This window comes from Rhinopithecus bieti, unplaced genomic scaffold (assembly GCF_001698545.2).
Source record: "Rhinopithecus bieti isolate Rb0 unplaced genomic scaffold, ASM169854v2 scaffold_17812, whole genome shotgun sequence".
Classification (NCBI taxonomy): Eukaryota; Metazoa; Chordata; class Mammalia; order Primates; family Cercopithecidae; genus Rhinopithecus; species Rhinopithecus bieti.
The window spans coordinates 117,882-135,536 of NW_016808909.1; the positions used below are offsets into that span (position 1 = coordinate 117,882).

Sequence of the window (17,655 nt, forward strand, 5' to 3'; positions counted from 1 at the left end):
CAGCATTTCTGTCTCTGTCAAACAATTAGTTTATAGATAGTCATAATCTTTCTTTCTTCCGGATGGTTTCTCCTTGTGTGCTGAACAAAAGAAAAAATGTGAAGACTGAAAGGTGTGATTTTTCAATTCTCCTCCCAGTTACCGAGTCACCCTCTTATTTTTTTTTTTTTTTCCCTAAGCCTCCATTCACTCTCTCTCCCTCTCCCTTTCTCTTCATGTGCACTCACAGAGACCCAGCGTTGCATTACCATCATGGAATAATCTAGCACAAACCTAGGAAAGCTGAAGCCACAAAGTCCGAAGCCACCTTTGCACTCACCTGCAGAGCTCCAGAAGACCTTGATGGCAGCCCGCCCATGCTGTGTGTTTGCTGTATTCGATCTTTACGGCTTCCTGACTTCTGTGACAGTAAGCCAAGCTGCAAAATACACTTGATGAGAATTTCCTCTTTTAATAATGTCTTTTGAACACCAAATATTTTAGATTTATATTATTTGAAAGTATTAGTTCCATTGTGCCTGGAAACCACACTCCTTTAGATTGGGGCCGAGAGGAGACGACCCAACATTGAGGACAGTTTATTTTAAACATGGCTAGTTGTCAGTATGTACGTGAGCTAGTATTTTATGAGTAGAGTTTTTTAAAGGCACATTCTGTATACTGCTTAGTATATGCATTTTATACCATGTAATTATATAACACTCAAATAAGTTCAGCATTAGAAATGTTTAGCTTTGTATGAACTAAGTGTGCCAGAAATAAACCTGGAGCAATTTTAAATAAGCAAAATAAAGGAGATTTTCTATTTGTTCACTTTATTCACTTTCATGTACTTTTATGTACTGCAAATCAGATTTCAGTCTAAAGAGAAACATCAATAAGTTAGTAATAAACCTATCTTTTGGGAAGTTGAATATTAATCTGTACCCAAAACGTATTTAGTAAAATATTTGCTACAACATTATAAAACATAACTTTTATAATGTTGAATAGATGATTTGGGAAATACTAACAACAACAATGTAACTTTTACAGACAGCTGTAACTTATATACATTGCTTGATTTTTTCAAAAGACTAAATATGTCATTTATACTTTGTTCATTTTCTACCAAAGAAGGTTTGGAAAAATATGCCTGCTGCCTTTCCTTTTGAAGAACACAAACCTGGTCCAAACATGTGTGGATTTTAACTCTGAGTGGGATGCATTAAATCAAAAGAGAGAGGAAGAAGATGAAATGCTAGAGAAGTATCAGGCAAACTTCTGTTTCAGTATAAAATTCATCCTGCAGGCTTCTGAGTGAAATAGAATGATTTGAAACCACTACTGTATTGCCTGGATACACACACACACACACACTTTATACAAAAATGTTAAAAGCAGGTTCCCTGGCATGTTCTTAACTGTTTTTTCTTTAGGAATAAATTACATTTATCTGCACAGATGTTGAAAATCCTGTTAAACCCTTGTCAAGGATTTGTTTATTTTACATTAAACAAATTTATGATGAACGTGAACAAATAAATTAAAAAATAAAAAAGGTACTTGCATTTTATATTTATTCTTTTACCTGTTGCCCTGACATAATGTGTTGTGAGAAGGTACTGGTGTTCCTAGCAAAGGCGCTACCTCCTCTTTATGAATGAGGCTTAAAATCTGGCCCTCAAATGTGAAAAAGAACCCAACAGTAAACTATACACACTACAATAAGGTTACAAATTAGTCAAAAGTAAGTTTTTCACACATAAAAACTAATGTGATTATTATACTACTACTTTTGAATTGGAGGGTATGGGAGAGAAGGTGGTGATGTCCCCAGTTGGAAGCTTCAAGTCTCCTTGGTTTGTTTCTTTTTCTGTTAAAAATACTTGTCTGTATTCCATCTCTATGTGTTGTCTGCTTGTTTGGTTTTTTTAGTTTAGACAATATAAACATCAGCCCCAGAAAGTAGACACGGAATGACAACTTATTTTTATTGCTGTCGTCATTAGAACGTTAACATTAAAGCCAAATCTTGTTTTATGGTGCAATCTGCACACCATGCTAATGAATTATGCAAAGCCAGAAAGCAGAAGCGTGTGTAAAACGTAAAACTGAATGACGTTCTCCCTGGCATATACAGACTTGCCAAGCATCTGCCCTCACAAACACATAGGAGACCATTTGAAGTCTGGAAACAGAGCAACTCAAAGCAAAGCTGATCTAGTAGTGATATGTAAGGCAACTGCATAGACTCCTTCCCACCTCGTATCCATACCCCCTCAAAAAAAAAAAAAACCATAAACATTTACATATCTTTTTTTTCTTTTGCCTTCTAGTGAAGCATACATCAGCTCTTTACAACACTCCTAAAATCTAAAAGAAAAGGAAAGTCTCAGGGGTCTAAAGTAGAAAGCTGGACCTCCAGGGGAAATAATTTTTTGTAACTGTAGGTGTGTGTACCTGTTCATTATCTGCAAGGCTTGATTCCCCCTGGAAAAGATGATAAATTGTTGGTCTTGAGGGGGTGCATTAACTCACGCAGGCCACCAGGGGACTGCTTAGAGCCCTGATGAGGTAATCTACCTAAATGGTCCCTGGTGGGCCACACTAATTAATGCTGAAGTGAACAGTTAATTCACTTGCTTCTCACTGGGGAGCTACACCCATTGCTTTCTTTTCTCTTTGGAACCAAGATGCCTTAGATGCCTCCACTTTTTAACTCTTCCCATCTAGAGACCTGCTGTCCCAATTGCATTAAATCCTTACTGCTTCCATATGCTTTCTCACTTCACTTTTCACTTTTTCCACGTCATCTTCCCCTGCGCTGGCCTTTACCAGTTTCCTTCCACATGGACATGTACCCTGCATTTTCTCATTACTCTTGGGCTCTTTTTCTCTCTAAAAGATCATAATCCCAGGACGAAAATATGTCCTGATGCATACGTCTGGTTGGGGAGTTGGGAGCAATTGGCCTAACTTCTTTGGGGAGAAACAACTTAAGCACCCTCCACATGCCTAAATACTCAAGTACATATGTGGCACCAGAAGGATCGTAAAATTTTAACTAAGATAATAAGATTTTACAGGGTTAAATATGGCTTGAAGTTCATGCCTTCAGTAAATGATTTGGAGCAAAAAAAGAAGAAAAAAGTAAGGTTTTATAGCTACTTTCAGCCTGAGTGTTGTTGTTCAGCTGATTAAAATAGCAAAATGTCTGTATAATTTAACGAATCACTCCTAGCTCATTCATCTTGCGGGTAGCTTGCCATTTTCATGTGATCTGATGGGAGCAAGTTGTCTCAAAGTATAATTATTTTGTGACAAGATGAGAGGAGAAAATCTCAATAGGCACATTCTTGATTAGGGTTAAGGAACAAAGCAAACTTAACTTGAGAGGAAACTAAAAGGCAAACAATAGAAGTTTGCCTGCAACGTCACCATTTATGGGAAGCGTCTATCTGAACCTGTCTGTGTAAAGTCACTCGTGGGTTATGGAAGGGTCATGTGTTTGGATCATTTAATCTTGCTACTCTAAACTAACCTTCCTACATTTAGTAAACATCATCTGAACCTGTTTTATTAAGAACATGCCTGGATTCCAAAGATTAAACAAGGAAGATGGAATTATGAATTAAATAATAACCTGAACAACTTGGGTTCGCCTTCTGTTTTTCACTTTCCTGCTATTGTTTTGAATATGGCTGTGAGACAAAGAGCTGCTTAGGTCAAGCGCTATAAATTACAGTTTTCATACAATAGTAATCCACTAAAATGATTTCAAAGCCTGATCAAAGTACTTCAAAAAGACTTTTAAAACATTTCCACAGTACAGGGGAAGGGAAATGCTCATTTGGTGCCTTAATTTGTTTCAGTTAGTATAGCAAAGTTCGATCTGCGTGTCATACTCACTTTATATAAAATCCAACTCATTGTTTAAATAAATCCAACTTGTTCTTGTTGTTTAATGTATAGGTAAAGGAGATTTAAGTTTTCATCTACTTAACAATTTGGAGTCACTTGTAAGGAAAAGATAATATAGGAACATTTTAAAATAAGCATACCTTGATAGTATTTAATTACTCAAGGTATTCGTTAAAACTGTCTAACTCCCTGCAATTAGGATAAAGTGGTGAGGATCTCTGTGGATTTATTTGGCATCTTAATAATAATCATGGCAACAGATATATTTATTTTTTCATCGCTTTTCCCTCATCACTTGGATTTATCCTGAGCTGTCTCATTTTATAGGCGAGGATAATGGGAAGTACACTAGTGATAGCAAAGCTAAGCAAATTCTAGGCTCAACCATATATAAAGATAGTGTGGACTGCTGCAACAATGTCAGGCTCAACTAAAGACTCATGGTACTATGTCAGGGCAATTTTTACTTTTTAAAAGGAAGGTCATATTGAAATGCTGACATGAAATATAACCAAGTCAATTAAGTAATAACAATTGAAGTTCAGAGTTTAATTGAGGGCTGAACATGAATCCAATGACCATTAACCTGAAGTGGTCATTAATTCCCCTGGAAACTGCCTTGGTTTAAAGGTATTTCTACAATAACTAGCACTTTTTTTACAAAAAAAAAAAAATTTTTTTAAAAAAAAAAAAAAAAAAAAAAAAAAAAAAAAAAAAAAAAAAAACCTTGTTTTAACATTAAACACAAATTCAGAAATAACATTCAGGAATAATAATTCAGTGGATCTATAGTAGACCTTCTGTATTTTACATTTTTAATTGAATTTCTTTTATAGGACAAATCAAAATTTAGATAAAAAGGTAAAACCACTTCTTCTCTGCAGGAAACCATAGTAAACAAAGTTATAAGCACCCTTTATTTAATTGCTTTTGTTTTATCTCAGTTGTTGACTTATTTCTGTACTTGTTTCATGCAAGATTTCCAACTAGACTGTAAGCTCCATGAAAGTAGAAACTACACTTACTTTGTTCACTGTAGTCCCTAATGCCTAACAGAGTTCTGGTGCAGACACAGCAGGTATTCAATAAATGTTAAATGAGTAAATGAATGACAGAGTTTTATTAAATATGTTATCACTCGCTTGCATTAGCAAATAATTGGAACCTTTAACTTTCTCATTTTCTTCATCTGAAAAATGAGTGTATTTACCAAAATCAGAGAAAATCATCATGTGTCGATGTTAAAGAATTAATTAATTTAGAAACTCCCCAAAATGTGAAATGAATCAAATTCATCAACAAGAGTGTTTTAGGATGCACACTTAGTTTTAAGGGGGGAATATACGTAACTTTTTGTTGCATTTGCCTTAAAGTTAATCTTAATACATTATTGTTTATGCACTATGTTGCTAAACGAGAATATTAAAATCTTTATTTCTCTTTAAAAGAAATGGCTTATCTTTATATTTCCATTAAAAAAAAAAAGTTTTCTTCAAATCACGGCAGGGTCCCGGATCAACTGTGTTTCACACACAGATTTTGGAATATTCAATGCAGTTATTAGATTAACTGCAAATGATACTTTTAATTGCTCCCTTTTATAATGCTAAGTTGATGGCAAAGTGCTTCTTGGCCATAGAAGTGGTTGGCCAGCTCAAGAGAGAAGGGTTATTTGGTCATTTGCCAATAGGATCTGACCTTTGGAGAGATACTGCCCATGAACCGCTCAGTGGGTGTTTCCTTGTTAGTCATTAATTCAGAGTATATTATTATTTGAAAGCCAAAGGCATTTGGCATATTTCCTCATAATTTGGAAACCTGTAGCACAAAAGAACTGGAACTTCCACATTTCTTCTTATTCTGCCAGTTTCCCAGGACTTAATTTGTTGGGGCTCTTTACTGTGTGATTCCTTCCTTGAGCTGCTGGAGAGAACAGACCCAGAGTGCAAATATCACTAAGACCAGGTCTTTGGTTCCAGGTGATAATTCTGTCTTATATTTCCAGCATTAAAACTACTTAAGACACAGGTATTTATTGAGTCCCTAATGTGTATTAGAAGTATGTGAAGTGCTGTGGGGAATTTTTTTAATGCAACAAAAGATTCTTTTCTTGAAGAAAAATAAATCATTACTTCCTCAAAATGAAAACAACACAAAATATTTGGAAATTTTAGAAAAGCAAATCACATTAAGGAAAGAGGGAAATCTATAAGGTTTTTAATAAGATATTTTAACCCTAGACTATGGACAGCAAGTAGCTTTCTATTTGCTTATGGTGGCTGCGTTCACTGATATTAAGCATTTCCAAGGCCAAGTTCAGCTCAGCAGCTAAGGCTTTGATCTAGTTTTTAGAGTAGGCAGTGATCACATGCGTGCCACATATTTTCCATTCCTGCTCTGGGCCATTCATGTTCAGTGCAAGTATAAATAAATTCTAAGCATTTGAAACAGAATTCATACCTGTTCATCGGCCTAAGTAATAAAACAAGCAATAACTTGTTCTGATAGTTCTATAACATCAAGCAAAGTGTCTGTCCATGGCTAAGGTCTGTCTAATAATACAGATAAGCTAAATATGTCATCAAAATCATAGAAATATGATTTTAAGCCTCAAGATAAACACTAGATGGGCACAGATAATTATTATTTTCAGTAAATGTCTACAAGTTCAATTATATTATCGATGAAAAACATTTGACCTGTATATTTTGGCCCTGCATAAAGATCTTGAAATTCAAAAATTATATTAGTAAATTTCACACATTTCTAGCTTTGGAGATTTGTTTTCTTTCTTTTTTTGCAGGGTTGGGGGTGGGTTTTTTTGGTTTTTTTCTCCCACTCAAACCAGGCTAGGGATTCAAGGTCAGTTACACACTCTGCCTCCTTTATCTTGCATGGCCTTTATATCATCTGGGTATCCATTTTCAGCTTAGTGCAGTGCATTTTTATAAGGTAGTGATTGTATATAATAGTGGTTTGAAAATATGTTCCCAAAAAGAAGTGTTCAAATATTTTCAAGGACAGGGAAGAATTGTATGCTTTACATGGTAAGACAATTTTGTTAATATACTTACCATTAAGCCATAAAAACTTTTGCCAAAACCTTTTAATTGTATCAGTTCATTAATTCTGGCAGCTAAAATAATGACAATCATTGCACATGGAAAATTAGGTAAAAATCTAAAAGTATTATATTTTGTACTAATTTGAATAGAAGAATCTATCTTGGTTTCAGTTACAATTTTAAAACCAAATTTTCAATAAATGAAAAAATAGCAATGCAACCTAACAGAGGATGATAGAAAAGCAGAACAATGAAAGATGGCAAAGTGGCCATGAGCACATTGCATAATGATGTAAAAATCAGTCTTTTGGTAAATTACTTTTGTCTTACTTGTTGCCCCACTATACCTTGAAAATATTTCCCCCAATGACAAAAGGGAGTTAAAAATGGCAAAATGGGGGGATAGAATGAGCCCGAGAAACCATGGTGAAAAAGAATTTAAATTACATTTTTCCAGTTATTTCTTTGACAATTCCCCTGAAAGGCTTAATTGGATCTTTCCAAGCCATTTACCAAAGATGATTTTGACCTCAATAGACTCCCAGATTTTATCAAAAAATTGGGAGATATTATTTAAAAGTGAGTCAGACAAGTGCATTTTTTTAAAAAAAAAAAAAAACTTGATTTCTTACAGAAAACAGTTTTTTAGTTTTAATAACTTATAACAAAAAGCTCCCACTTCCAAATAAAAACAAGATCCTATCATATAGATGTTTACAGTGGTTATATTTAATCTAAGCACATAATACATGTTCAGCCTTTGTAAGATGTTAACTAAATTTCTGGTGGCAAGCTTTTTTAAAAAAATACTGAGAACATTATAAAGTTAATGCAGAGTCCTACGTATAATCTAGTAGTCACTAAGTTTTTCTTAAGTCTTCACTTTAGATGCTATTATTTCTAGCACAAGTAAGCAGGCAGAGTCTTTCATGTGCTCAAACACTGGAATCTTTGGTTGCTACCCTATCACCTGGTTTGCAAAAAAGAAGCCAACAATTTTAACAATGTTTTACGTGAACAACCTGCAAACCCGAGAGATGGAAAAGCCCTAAGAATGCACAATTATGAGCATTTACAACCATCACAAGTGGCTGAAGACTGTTCATGACATTCTTCTGAGATGAGATCTCAAAGCAGTATAGTTCAAAAGATTTTAACAAAAAAAAAAATGGCATATGCATTATTTCTCCACCAATTTGTGTGTGTCAACCATTTAGTTAACTTTTTCACTTGAAAAAAATACACTAGAAAACCAGTCACCGTGTTTCACTATCTCAGTTAATATTCACAATTACAGTGGCTACGACTCAGGATACAGCATCACCAATGCTGCCCAGAGTCAGTTTACAGTAAAGTTAAGTTCTTTACACCAAGTAAATGGTTGTCCATGATCACTGGCTAGTGTACATATGAACTAAAATTTCTAGATTTGGGGAGAAACAAATGCTGCTCTGATCATCTGCTCTGCTTCTTCTGTTCCTCAATTCATGCTTAGAAACCTTTCATGTTACTCTTGGTTTTATCAGGTTGCTTACCTGTTGGGGTTTGGGCCTGCTGCCCCTGCCCAGTAGAAGAGGCTGCCTGCTGTGCTGCTTTCTGCTTTAACATTGTCCAATCAAATGTGTAGTCATATTGATGGCTCAGGGTCCTGAAAAGAATGCAGAATAGCTGCTTCAGATACATGCAATCTGGGGCTTTCTCAAAGTGTAGCCCACGGCAAGAGTTTAAGTATATGGCAAATTCTGCAGGAAACCCCTTACATAAAACTTCAGCAGGAGTGGACATCTTTTCACTAATCTTTTCATATTTTTGTTTCTTTGTTGCAGCCTTTAGCCGTCGCCATGGCAGGCTGGTTCTATTAACATACATCAAAACATATCCTAATGATTCCATGTCATCCTGGTGACTCTGCTCAATACCAAGATGTGCACTGATAGTAGCATATAGGGCAGTGCCAGTGAGATTTTTATCTTCTCTGTATGGCATGTGTTGCCTTGTCCTGTTGTCTCTGTACTTTTTGGCCAAACCAAAATCAATAAGGAATAACTTACTACAGTGACGCCCAATACCCATTAGGAAGTCATCTGGTTTAATGGCTCTGTGTATAAAATTCTTTGCATGCACATGTTCAATTCTACTGATCATCTGGTCAGCTAATATAAGTACAGTTTTCATTGTGAACCGTCTTGAACAGAAATTGGTCTTCAAGGCTAGGTCCCAGAAAATCCATGACTAGTACATTATAGTCTTTTTCCTGACCATACCACCGTTATGTGGCGGATGCCAACCCCACCTTGAAGAATCTTATAGAGCCTGCTCTTGTACAGCAACTGGGGATGCCTGGCATTGTGAGATCCTAGCTTCACTGCCACTTCTTCACCCTTAATGATGCTGATCGCCAGATAGATGTCTCCGAAGGAGCCAGAACAGATCTCCCATACCAGTTTACATTTCCTTCCGACAATGAATCCTGCCTTAGAGCCGCTGCTGCTAGCCGTCCTGAGAGACGAAGATGGAGGCTGGGCCAAGCCTACCGTGGAAGGCGGCAGGAAGCGGAACAAGGAGGCCTTTCCTGGCGTCCAGGGCCCAGATGCCGGCGAAGGGAACCTGATGCCGCTGCTCAGTCACATTTTTTTTGTTTTTCGGTTGGCTGTTTGCCAGGCCGCAGTTTGTGAAGGGCTCCTAGCGGTTACCAAGCTGGGCCACCTATTTCTGGGCAGCCGCTGCTGCCTCGCTTTCGCGGCGACGTCGGGGCTGGAAAAGGGGCGCGGTGAGGTGGGACGCGGTACCGCTGCCACCACTGCCGCCAGCTCCGGTCCTGTCACTCTGCCGACGACGCCATCTTGTTACTCCAGCTCCAACCAACACAAAATGCCCCCAGAACCCGGAAGTCGCTTCTTCACGGCGCAGAGCACTCTGGGAAAGGAATCTCAGGTGCACGCTCCAAAGGATCCGCCTCATTGACTCAGAGTTTGAATGATTAGAAGGCACCAGAGGCTTCAGTTTACAGATGGGAACATTGAAATATGGAGAGGGTAGGTGACTTGTCCAAGGCCACATAGCTATCTAATAGGAGGCAGGACCAGAATCTGCACCTCCTAACTTCCTGTCCACTGTCCTTTCCTTCATAGGGTTAATATTTTATTCCAAGGAATTTCCGATCCCGTAAGTTATGTTGACCATTTACAAAGTAAAGGGTCCTGGTATATTTTTAATGTACATTCTGAACCTTACTGTTTTGGTCCTGCCCAGATCTCTATGGTGGAAATCAGCTGGGCATTTTGACAGAAACAGTTTTCATTTTATTAGTACTTTACTATCCTAAAATCCTTAACGTTTGATGACAGACATTTTCTATACATTGCCATGAGCCTAAGGATGTGCCACTAAGAATGAATTTGGAAGGACTGAAGACAATTTTTTCCTTTGGTCAATTTATATATTGACTTTTCTTCCACTGGGAAAAAAAAACCCCCCACAGATATTACGTTTACCATCTTCTCTTCCTGTAAGGATAAGGTAATATTTAAACCAACAGTAATTTATGAACATCTACTGATCATCACTGAGAATGACCAGTATATAGTATTCTAGACCTGTAGGCAGTAGAACTTAGTGGCTAAGACACAAGCTTTGACGATAGTCTGGAATCCCCACCTCTGCACCTAGATATAATCAAACTCTCTAAAAGTTTCAGTTTCTTCATTTGTAAAATTGAAATTATGCCTATCACACAGGACTATTATGAGGGTTAAATAAGATTAGTGCCTAATACGTCATAAAGCATAGCTCTAATAAAACTGGTATCATATATTATAGTTGTATTATGTGTTATATAATTATAATTATATTACTACACCCATTGAAGATTCTACTTGAATGATACACAGCATTAAAAATTTGTGTTTTGTATGTTAATATAAAAATCACTATAAGGTGTGTAGCTTGGCTTATTATTGCTTTTCTAAAGCTCATTTAGGAAAAGCCATTTTCCAAAACTTAAGAGACAGGCAGAACAAGATCCTCCTTTGAGAGTGGGCATATGTTTAGTTGATTGTTTTCGCAGACTGATGTCTGGTTTAACATTCCTCTGCTTGGAGGAGAAGCTCAGAGACCATGAGCCCATGTTTCTTTTGATAGTGACCGAAGCCTTTGCCATAAATACAGCTTCAGCAGCAGCACAGCACAGGAACCAGCCAGGACTTTCACATCTGAGTGACGGCTCAAATCCACCGTGCACAAGATGAGCCCCCTAAAGGTGCACAGGTTTGTCATAATATAAAAGCTTTCCTTAAGAGGATTGAAGAAATACCTTCAGGCCATTGTTAATTCTTGGTTGTGAAATACCTTCTTCAGGCCATTCCTTTCAGTGAAAGAAAGCATAAAATGTTATTTTTATTTGATCTTTGAAAAAACAAAAAGGCAAAGCAAAAGGAATTTGGGGAAGTCACTAGTTTGTTCCTGGATTCTTCCTCTGATTGATGACTGTGACACTTTTGGGGTGGCTTTTAAAAGACATGATTTTCGAAAGTGCCCCACTCCTAAACGTAATCCTCCTTAGGTCACAGGCAAGCTGTATAATTTCTAAATAATTGAACCAAGTGCTGATGCTCCTCTCCCAAAACAGGCCAGTGATGTTGGAGGCAGATGCCGAATCAGCTCTCCTAGGCAGCTGAAAACACTATTACAAAAGTGCCAGGTGTCGAAAAATGTGGCTTCTCTCACCTGGGGGCTTCAGAACATTCTGCAAACAATGAACTGAGCTTCCCATCTAAGTTCCAGTTAACTAAGCTGCCAGTTAGATAAGTGGTCTTTTGTTGCTTACAGAGGACTTAACATTGTTTTGCTTCTTGTAGAAGTTGCTTATTTATTTACTTTACAACATCAAAAAAAAAAAAACTTGAAAGAATACTTACACTGAAGAGAATGATTTCTCCCTCCATAACATATGCTATCTGAAAAATTAAAAAATGTTTTTTAAAACAAACATTAAAATGTGTTTTCACCAATCACAAATATTAAATTGTAGTACAAACTGCAACTGGACACCCTGGCTCACGCCTATAATCCCAGCACTTTGGGAGGCTGAGGTGGGCAGATCACTTGAGTTCAGGAGTTCGAGACCAGCCTGGCCAATGTGGTGAAACGGCATCCCTACTAAAAATAAAAATATTAGCTGGGTGTGGTGGTATGCGCCTGTAGTCCCAGCTACTTGGGAGGCTGAGGAATGAGAATCACTTGAAGCCGGGAGGCAGAGGTTGCAGCAAGCCGAGATCACGTCACTGCACTCCAGCCTGGGCAACAGAGCAAGACTCTGTAATAAAATTAATAAAATTAATTTTATTTTTTTGTAAGTAAATTGCCCGAACCAACCTATATTCAGCACTCAGAGACTGTCTTTTTCATAGCTTGTTGGTAATATCTCATGGAACACTAAAAGACAGGGATACCAAGTTGAGGCATATTGGTAGGCTTTTCAGATGCACTCTCCAAACTTCCAACCTCAATGGGTGGATGAGAACATCTGAAAGAAAACTGGTGGTGTGCGCTGTAACACTGTCCTCAACGCGGTGCCCTCAATAGCTCCTTCTATTGCAAATGTGTTGCATACATTATGAAAGGGGGAATTAGAGAGGAAAAAAAATTACCTTTTTTAACTCACAATAAAAGTTCAGCAGAACAAAAGTTACAGTCCTCAAGAATAACTCTGCAATGGACCCATTTAGCATGGTAGACTTTGTGGTATAAAGATAATCCAGACTCTTTTGTTAACTGAATTTGAAAATTTCAAATTAATTTGCATCAGATTCAACCTGGCACCCTATCTTGTTAAAAACATTAAGCGGCCGGGCGCGGTGGCTCAAGCCTGTAATCCCAGCACTTTGGGAGGCCGAGGCGGGCGGATCACGAGGTCAGGAGATCGAGACCATCCTGGCCAACACGGTGAAACCCCGTCTCTACTAAAAAAAATACAAAAAACTAGCCGGGCGAGGTGGCGGGCGCCTGTAGTCCCAGCTACTCGGGAGGCTGAGGCAGGAGAATGGCGTAAACCCGGGAGGCGGAGCCTGCAGACAACTGTCCTGAAATGGCTTGATCTGATTATTACCTAAAATCGATCTGGGTTTACAATGCAGTGAAGTCGAATTACAGAGTTGCCAAAATAATCAGTTCATTCATTCTTGGAGATGTGATGCGGAGATGTGATGAGGAAGGGCTTCTTGACTGCTGTGGGAACCATAACCCCCCCATGTGCTGAAATTGGAGGCTCATAGAGACAGCCTGATTGGCCCTCGTCTTCTAGAGCTGGAAGTCAATATTGCCACTTTCCGAGGGCTCAGGTCAGTTCCAGAGCAGCTAATAGGCCCTCATGATGAAAACCCAGTTAGGGAGTTATCTGTTCCCAGATGCCTACGAGAAAGGATGTGTATCTACACGATATGTCATCTACAATTTATTGTCTACACAAACCATTTACACACATACATATGCACACACATTCTGCTAGACAGGATAAAGGACCACTCCTTTATCCTGTCTAGCAGAATGCATTTTAATCAGGAGTTTGGAGGAAGATGCTCAGCATGTTCACAGCACAGGTGAACTGGGTCAATGACGAGCATGCGATCCCGTTGTGACTGTGACACCTCTTGTGAAGTTTCATAGAAAGCTTTTCTTCCTTTTACTGTCATCCCCTTCCTTTTGATGTAAGGATGGGATGGTTATAGCTGCAGTGGCCATCAAGACACTGAGGAAAAGGATAAGAAACCACTAGAGCCACTGAGCGCATGTCAGCATTGCCAACCCTCAGTATCCTTGCTATGTGAGAAAAAGAAACTCCTCTCGTTTCAATTATTATTTATTAGGTATTCTGTTACTCGCACCCAAAAGCATTTCCTACTGACAAGGGAATCTCGTGGCTTTCTAGAATAAAGCCCTTGGTATAATTTCTTATACTGCATGATGGGAGAGATCCAGCTGAAATGTCTAACAAAGTCACTGATTGCTCAAACATATCCAGAAACACTGATTTCTATGAAATCTGAAACTCTTAAGAGTGCTGTGATGGAAGTTAACTTCCCTTGGAGAGAAGACGGACCCAAGTAATTTATTATGGAGCATCCCCATCAAATTCAGTCTATAGTAGGATTCTGTGAAAATCTGTCAAGTGCCTGTGTCAGAACTGAAGTCTTCAAAGGCATCATTATTAGTATTGAGGTCAGAATTTTAAAATGAGTTATAGAGAGTAAAAGGCCCCCATAGAGGACTGTGGACAGAAACCCTTGGCCACATATACAATAATTTTGAGATAACCCTTTCCTTTTCCCTCCCTACTCCCCACCTCCATAAAAGAACACCATGTTCACTGAATCATTCAGTTGAATATGTTAGCCAGCTTTCTATTTTGCCAGCACATCTAAAATGTTGCAATGGCAAGTTAAGTACTTAATACACATCTCATTCAAATGGGTGTGATTAGCTATGAAAGAGAGGTAAAGCCTAGTCATGGAGTCGAGGAGCACTGGTACCAGATACCTGGGCTTCAATCACAGATCCAGCTCTCACATGCTGTCTGGGTGACGCTAGTTGCTTTGCGTCCTTGTGCCCCAATTGTCTCATATGTAACAATGGAGATAATAAGTACCTCTTGTGTGTGAATTATAAAGATTAATGCATTTAATATAGGTAGAGTATTCATAACAGAACCTGACACCTTATAAACACTTGATAAGTGTTAACTATTGCTATTACCCCTTTTCCAGGTGGGGTCACTGAAGCTCAGAGAGGTTAGGTAGCTTGTCCAAGATTTCCTAGCCAGTAAGTAGTAAAACTATCTCAAAATGTCCCTCTAATTTACATAATGTTATTATAATTTATCCTTTACTCTATTTTAGAAAATGTGGTAAACATTGTTAGTGCTCACCGATATTCAGTTCTCCTCAACTTCCAGAATGTACAAGAGACTACACACTTTCCAGCCCCCTTGGGGCCACATTACAAATTCTGGCTCATGAAATGTGAGTGGATGAGACCTGTATGTGTCTGGGAGACAATGAGAAACACTGCAAGATTCTTCATTCTTTCTCTTCCCTTGCCGTAACACTCAACCAAAGTTCCAGAAGTGGAAATCTCCATCATCCTGGAGCACAGAGAAACTAAACAGAGCAACCTACATACCACCACCACCATGCTACAGGAGTCCTTTTAAAAACATCAAGAAATAAACCTTTATGTGTTAAGCATTGAGATTTGGGAATTATTACCATAGCATCAGCCTGGCCTATCTCAACTAATAAAGTTTCCGAATATTGTATAACAGAAAAACCAGAGTATTGACGTAATATTTTATTTAATTAATATGACATTATCCCATTGGCTCATTGACAACTCTTGTTTTTTTAGGGGATGGGGGTTGGGGTCAGGTTCATCTGGCATTATAGCAATGTTATAATAAACAATAAGGAAAACTTAATGAACATTGTTCTATAGCTTAATTTTCTATGATAAGTAGTAATCATGCTGCAAACCTTCAGGACAGAAATAAATATTATGAATATTTATATTCATAATGAAATATTATGTAATGAATATTATTACAGCTCATAATTGTAGTATTTTAGAAAGCCTTAATGTTATTGTTGCTTAACATTTTTTTCAGGATATTAGAGAAAAATTTATTTTAAAATTGTCATGGCCTTTTGAGTTTTAGAAAGGCATTTTAGCTTAACCTGCATGTAAGCAATCTTCAAGAAATCATAATATAAAATGTTTTTATTTCCCCTAACCTAGAACATACAAATTTGAATCTTAAAAATAGAAACTTGGGCTGGGCACGTGGCTCACGCCTGTAATCCCAGCACTTTGGGAGGCTGAGACAGGCAGATCACGAGGTCAGGAGATCGAGACCATCCTGGCTAACACGGTGAAACCCCAGCTCTACTAAAAATACAAAAAAATTAGCCAGGCGTGGTGGCAGGTGCCTGTAGTCCCAGCTACTTGGGAGGCTGAGGTGGGAGAATGCCGTGAACCCAGGAGACAGAGCTTGCAGTGAGCCAAGATTGCGCCGCTGCACTCCAGCCTGGGCAACAGAGCAAGACTCTGTCTCAAAAAAAAAAAAAAAAAAAAATAGAAACTTATATCTAGAATATTAAAAACTCTGAATACTCAGTAATAAGAAAACAAATAACCCAGTAAAAAAAATAATGGTCAAAAGCTCTGAATAGTCATTTCACCAATGAAGAGATGTGTTGTGTAAATACATAAAAAGATACTCAGCATCATTAGTCATTAGTGAAATACACATGAAAATCAGTGTGATACCACAACATACCTCTTAGAATAGCTTATATTAAACATTTACTTTACCAAATGTTGAGGGAAGATGTGGAGCAACTGGAACTCTCATACATAGCTGGTAGGAATGCAAAATGGTATAGCTACTTGGTTAAACAACTTGGCATTTTCTTATAAAATTAAATACACAGTTACCTTATAACTCAGCAATTCCCCTAGACATTTATCCAAGATAAATAAAGACAAATATACTCACAAAAACCTCTTCATGAATATTTATAGCAGTGTTATTCACAAATGCCAAAAACTGGAAACAAACCAAATGTCCACCACTTTATGAATGAATACACAAACTGTGGTACATCCACTCAGTAATAAAAAAGAACCAACTACAGATGCATACCCCAACATGGATAAACCTCAAAAGACTTATGCTGAGTAAAAGAAGCCAGATTCAAAAGGCTATATAATATATGACTCCATTTATACAATATTCTGGAAAAGGAAAAACTGTAGGAACAGAAATCAAAGTAATAACTGCCAGGGGTTGGAGATGTGGTGGAGGGGAAGAAATTGACTACAAAGAAGTATCTGAGAACTTTTTAAGCTGTTGTAAATTTTCTCCCTCTTAATTCTGGTGGTTGCACACTATATAAAAGTGTTAAAATCATAGAACACTGTGCACCAAAAATGAGTGAATTCATTGTAAATTATACCTCAGTAAAACACCGAAAAGTCAAACAAATGTAAAATTTTTAAAATAGATGATTAATAGTTTCAAATGAATTCTTCACATTTTAGTAATGTCTGACAGTTGTAAGTTAAGCTTTTTTAATGCAATTCATTATATATAACATGTTAACTATATTAATTTATTCATACTAACTCTACTTGAAATATGTATATTCAGTACGTTAAACAATAAAGGCAAAATGGTCTAAGGGCCAAAATGTAAAAGAGTAAACTGTATTCAAGACAAGCAGAAGAAGCAAAATATATATCTTGCTTTAAAGTTTCAGAAAAAAAGTTATTCAGTACAGTTCAACAAATATTTATTCAGCATATATTGTCTCGATCTGTAAAATAGGCAGCTTTGCAAATTTTAATGGCCCCAAAGAACCGTTCAGAATTCCAAATCTACATTACTTTAAAGTAAGTTAGAAAATACCTTGATGATATTACAGAATCCACTTTCTTAGAATAATACCTGGCCCATAATATGCAAATATATGCATTAGTTATCTTATTATTTAAATTTCTTCCACTCACCATTATTATGCAAGTTTAATAATATCTGTTGAAGTTGCTTTTGTTAATGCTTACCCAGCAGCCACTCATCACCACTGCCACACTTTCTTTCTACCCCAAGGTCACTTCTGTTTAGGTATTCCCTGTCC

General features: G+C 37.5%; 2 protein-coding genes and 1 long non-coding RNA gene across 3 annotated transcripts in view; 2 read left to right on the forward strand and 1 right to left on the reverse strand.

Annotated features, from left to right (window-relative positions):
• The window catches only part of LOC108539217 (uncharacterized protein C15orf41-like), a gene marked incomplete at its 5' end in the record, with an annotated part of 115,404 nt that extends 114,627 nt beyond the window's left edge, over positions 1-777 (forward strand). Inside the window, one exon of the mRNA XM_017887755.1 lies at positions 230-777. The remainder of the gene's footprint in view (positions 1-229) is intronic.
• On the reverse strand, positions 328-9,868 carry LOC108539219 (casein kinase I-like). Its single transcript, XM_017887766.1, is given in 3 exon segments — positions 328-418; positions 8,503-9,167; positions 9,169-9,868. Coding segments are annotated over 3 exon segments (729 nt in total). The 5' UTR covers positions 9,198-9,868; the 3' UTR covers positions 328-383.
• A 28-nt stretch (positions 9,869-9,896) lies between these two features.
• LOC108539220 (uncharacterized) lies at positions 9,897-15,237 on the forward strand. Its single transcript, XR_001888303.1, has 3 exons — positions 9,897-10,002; positions 11,108-11,233; positions 14,860-15,237. It is a non-coding gene; the product is annotated as an uncharacterized LOC108539220 (long non-coding RNA).
• The last annotated feature ends 2,418 nt before the right edge of the window (positions 15,238-17,655 follow it).